Here is a 5,000-nt window from a genome sequence, read left to right on the forward strand (position 1 = left end):
ACCGAACCGCCACACATCTCGGCACTGTGGCCTCTCCATCCTCATCCCCGCCCGTCTCTACTCGCCAATTCACTCTTCCATCCTCACCTGGCTGCTGTTGCCCGAGGAGGAGGTCATATCGCGTGGGCGAGGGCGTGGAGGACGGGGCGTGTCCGAGGAGGCCGGGGGGGAGGAGGTTCAACGAGCCCTGCGTCTGGAACTGATGCAGCAGAAGGGCGGCCGCCCCCGGGTCAAGGCTCTGGATGTCGGCGGCCTGGGAAGGGAGGGACAAGTCGTGAAGGGGAAGGCAGAATGAGGTGGAGCGGAGATGGGGAGTCTGAAGGGACATGGATATCTGTTTTATGTTATCCTGCATGTAGTGTGTGTAGGAGGGATGACATACATGGACATCTATTTCTTGTTTATGATATCCTTATACCTTCTTCATTATCACACTAATTTCTGTTTCATATTATTATCATTAGTTGTTTTTATTATTATTATTATTTTGTTTTATCCAGCACCCTCTGAAAATAGTGTATTCATCATCATCAATATTATCATGATCGCCGTATCAGTTTGTGTTATTCTCCGGGCATAACGCAATGCACCGCAGCTGTGACTACTGGTGCAAAATCTACATGATAAATTATGCATTATGGATACATTGACCTAACCTTATTTAATCAGCATAATATCAACTAAATTCGATTTACATCATCAGTTACTTGTCCAATCCTGTCGATGCTTCCTTGGATGCTGTGCAGCACTGGGGACTCGACTCGTTCTCCGCTACCAGGTCTTGTCCTGTGACCTTCGACGGGAATGTCTACAGGCTCCTTTTGCTCATCTCTTGTAAGAACGAAGGTACTGTTTTCACCGATTGTGCCTGATATGGTTGAAGGAGTTAGCCCGGCGTTTTGAGATGGAGGGACTCCCTGTTTTTGGCTTCTGAGCTGCTTCAGGAGGCCCAGGAGGTACTTGCGGTGGTTAAGGACTTCTTCGGGCGAAGGTTTTTCAAGGTCCGTGCCATTGGTCTCGCTGAGGCTGGAGTAGAAGAGACTCATGTCCCTGAGAGTGCCGAGATCGTGCGGAGAGAGAGAGGGCGAGGCAGTTTCAGCTTCACTTTGGCCGATCCTTGCATCTGGGCCGCTCCGGGAGAACTCTTTAAAAACGCGAGAACAATTATTAGGTCTAAATCACAACGTCCTTCCACATCAATTAAACAACAACAACAACAAAAACAGCATCTAAAGCACTAACACAACAACATAGGGTAGCATAATCCCTATCAAAAACCTTTCGAAAAACGAGACCACTTTACCTTCCTCTCTGGCCGCCCTGCGTCGCCTGCCACTCATCCTGGAGGCGATGCGAGAAGCCATCATGGGAAGGACGCCCCCCAGACGTCTCAGCGCCCCCGCGAAGCCGCCTCCGTCTCTCAGCCCTTCCCCACCTGCGCCGCTGTGAGAATCTATGTAAAAAAGAAGTAGCTTTTAAGATTACTTTGCTCCATATAAAGCAGGCTAGACTTTGATTGCTGATATTCATCTAGGTGCTAGTAATGCTTTACCTCTAGACGCCAATATAACGTTACTGTAAAATCAGTATTAATCATATACCGGGAAACATTTGAATACAATCATACATCACAAAATGCCGAGGATCTCGCTTCAGATAACATCCCTATCACTTGTAGATAAAACCTACCCCTAGTGTTGCTGTGAGGAGGAGCCTGTGTACTCGATGTCTCCTCAGCGTCATCATGGCTGAGACCAGTCTGTGGGAAGAGCAAGAGGTTCTTATTCGTTGGATGAAATAATCATAAAACTGGAAAGAGATATAGAAGGGAGGGAGGGAGAAAGGGAGGAAGGGAGGGAGGGGGAAAGGGAGGAAGGGAGGGAGGGGGAAAGGGAGGAAGTTAGGGAGGGAGGGAGGGAGAAAGGGAGGATGGAAGGAAGGATGGATGGAAGGGAGGAAAGAAAGAGGGAGAAGAGGAAAGCGGGGAGGACAGGAGATAGGGAGGGAATGGGATAGGAAGGAAGTGAGGAGGGAGGGAAGGATTAAGAACGGAAGGTATGGCAAAAGGGAGGGAGGGTGATAGGAAAGGAAGAAGAGAGGGAAAGGGGAAAACAAAGAAGGAAGGGAAGAAGTGAGGGATAAGTTAAGCAAGGAAAGGATGGAAAGAGGGAGAAAGGAAGGAAGGGAGGAAAAGAGAGAGAGTGAGAGAAAGAGAGAGAGAGAGAGAGAGAGAGAGAGAGAGAGAGAGAGAGAGAGAGAGAGAGAGAGAGAGAGAGAGAGAGAGAGAGAGAGAGAGAGAGAGAGAGAGAGAGAGAGAGAGAGAGAGAGAGAGAGAATGGGTGTGGTCAGACGATAAATGAAAATTAGTAATACTAAGGGTGAAATGCATGCATTTGCTACCGAACTGAATATTAATTTGTTCTGATTTCTCAGTGAATCACAAAAGGTTGTACGTCTAATCAAAGTGAAATAAGCAGTGCAGTGAAGTCGAGGTGGCATTCAAAGTTGCTCGTGTAGCGAAGAGATGCAGTGCGGAATCCAGATCTGCTTTCCCAGTGCCTCCCCATGCCGCCCATGCCGCCCCTTTCCATGTTCAGACAACTTACATCCGAGGCTTCGGTCGCCGAGGCTTGCTGCGGCTCTTCGTGGTGGTGGGCGTGGTGGCCATGGGCGTGATGGCTGTGGCCGTGCAGTGGGCGGCGGAAGTGATGGCCGAAGTGTCCTTGGTTACTGTTGATGTCCATGAAGCCCATAGTGAGGAGGGCGGGGATAGCCAGGCCGAGCGGGGCCAGGAGGGCCACGGGGGCGCCCATGGCGGTCATGAGCGCTGTCGTCATGGGGAGGCCCATGAATGTGGCGGCCATGATGTGTCGCATCATGTTGTGGTGGTGGTCGTCCGCTGGCTCGCTCGCCGGCACCAGCGGTGGCTCGTCGGGGATGTTCTGTGGCTCCAGGTTGAGGATTGCGGCGAGCGACGGGCGCCCCGGGGACTGCGCCCCACCCATGTGCGCGTCCTCCAAGCTCCCCACCTCGGGAACATGGCTCCCTAGGGGGTTGGGGGAGTTCACGCCGAGCCCATTCTCCTGCAAGGACTCAAGGTGGGCTTGCACCAGCTTATTTCTTAACAGATCAAATGACCCTGGTTGACCCAAGAGCTCACTTCCAGTATCCTCTGACGTCTTTGTCTGAATAGGATTCACGCTGAAAACGCGTTTGTTGTCGAGGAGGTTGGAAAGGGACGGCGTGTTGAGCGCAGTGTTCTCGGGCACGCGAACCACGTCGTAGTTTGGCCGGTTTTGCAAGCCGATGTGCTGCGCGAGGGGGGAGAGCGTGGTGCTCGGGACGGCTACGGGATGGATCTGGAGTCCTGGCCGTATGTTTTGTGGGTTGATCGGAGGGGCTAGCCCTGGCGTGTGGGACAGCAAGCTATCAAAGCCCTCGACCCCCGCGCCTTGGAAGATGTAGTCAAAGTCTCCGGTGAGACCCGTGTCATTATCCTCAAAGTCAAGGCCTTCCGTCTTGTTCAGCAGGTCCAACACGAGGCCGATTGCCTCCAGGAGCTCCCCTTCGCCCACGTCCGTCGTGAGGGGAGGCTGAGGTGTGGCAGCTTGTTGTGCAGCTGCAAGAGGAGGGAGAGGAGGAGCTGTGGTCACAGGTAAGATCGTCGGCGATGACGTCGCGGCGGTGGAAAGGGCAGCTCGCAGCGGATCTGGTGTCGTGTTTATGATATAAGTGGGACATCCATCCTGAATATCACATGCAATGTTAATGTTCCCGCTCGGTCTCTTTTCCACTGCTTCGTCGAAGATGTATGTGAATTTCCTATCGTCCCCTGGTTGGGGCACGCTCGGCCGCCTCCTGAGAATAAAAGCGGGGCATCCGTGACGGCGAGAACATGCTACGTTGACATTTGAGTCTGGGAAGACGTCGGAGGGAGTGGCGGTTTTGTTATGAACGCCGTCGACGATGATGGGAGGCCTTGGGCGACTGGAAGACGTACTGGCAGGAACTGGTTCTACCCCGGGAGGGCGGGCACTCCCTGCAAGAACAATAGCAGAAGTCCCTTGGCCTCCTCCGGGACGAGGCCTATAGAAATTGTTGTTACTGGTGGAAGACCCGCCTTTTACTATTGTTGTTGAAGTAGATACAACACCGTCACCGCCTTCCGCTGTTGAGTCTGCCGAACTGACCTTGTTCGTGACCGACGCTGCAACACTCGCCGAAGGCTGGGTCTCATCGGCGGACTGTCCTTGACTGGCAAAATCGCTATTGGCTTGGTATGGGAAAGGGTATGGATAAGGAAACTGATCACTTGAACCGGGGAAGGGAATTCCATTGTTGGGAACCTGAAGATTCCCATTACCAGGGAGCTCATGATTCCCATAGGGCCAGTGAGAGTTCAGAGGAGGGGGATAACCGGGTCGAACATTCGAGTACCCTACGGGGATATTAGGGTGATTCACGTAGGTATTTGGATATCTAGGCGGGAAGTTAACTTGCCCTGGTAAAGACTGAGACATCTGTGCATCGTTACTTAAAAAAGGCCGCAAATTAGCATCATAAAAATTATTAGGGTAAGGTAGATTTTGAGGGAAATATCCATTATTTGTTGGCTGTGGAACATTCAAAACATGTTTGTTTGGGAAGACTTGTTGAGTTGGCCGTGTGGTGTACAATGATTGTTGTTGTTGTTGTAGAGTTTGTGGAGATGATTGCAACTCATGAGATCCGGCGAAGGCCTCCTGTGGCGCTGGTGCAGTACCAGCGCTCAGACTTGATATCTGATTAAGGACGTCAAATGCACTGTTATTATCAATTAAATCCAAGATTGGGGCAGCACCTTGCCCCTCTACTAAGGTGTTGTTGGATATCACCAATGGCGCTTCGGGAGAGAGAGCAGGCGGGGATATTCCTGGAATCTGTGGCTCCGCGGGACGAGAATGATGTGGATCATTCTGTGCAAAGGGAGGTTGTTCTTGGAAAGGGAACTCGGTGTCTAA

At 51.8% G+C, this 5,000-nt stretch overlaps 1 protein-coding gene across 1 annotated transcript in view; it reads right to left on the reverse strand.

Annotated features, from left to right (window-relative positions):
* LOC122261365 (uncharacterized) overlaps positions 1–5,000 on the reverse strand; it is a 12,002-nt gene that overhangs the window by 4,989 nt on the left and 2,013 nt on the right. The window contains exons 1-5 of the mRNA XM_043028944.2: positions 2,607–5,000; positions 1,690–1,759; positions 1,304–1,453; positions 696–1,144; positions 88–253 (exon numbers count right to left, since the gene is read on the reverse strand). The exon at positions 2,607–5,000 is cut by the window's right edge and continues 2,013 nt beyond it. Coding sequence (XP_042884878.2) covers positions 88–253; positions 696–1,144; positions 1,304–1,453; positions 1,690–1,759; positions 2,607–5,000 — 3,229 coding nt within the window. The remainder of the gene's footprint in view (positions 1–87; positions 254–695; positions 1,145–1,303; positions 1,454–1,689; positions 1,760–2,606) is intronic.

This window comes from Penaeus japonicus, unplaced genomic scaffold, assembly GCF_977035675.1.
Source record: "Penaeus japonicus unplaced genomic scaffold, GWHDUDI00000001_assembly GWHDUDI00000020, whole genome shotgun sequence".
NCBI classification, from domain to species: domain Eukaryota; kingdom Metazoa; phylum Arthropoda; class Malacostraca; order Decapoda; family Penaeidae; genus Penaeus; species Penaeus japonicus.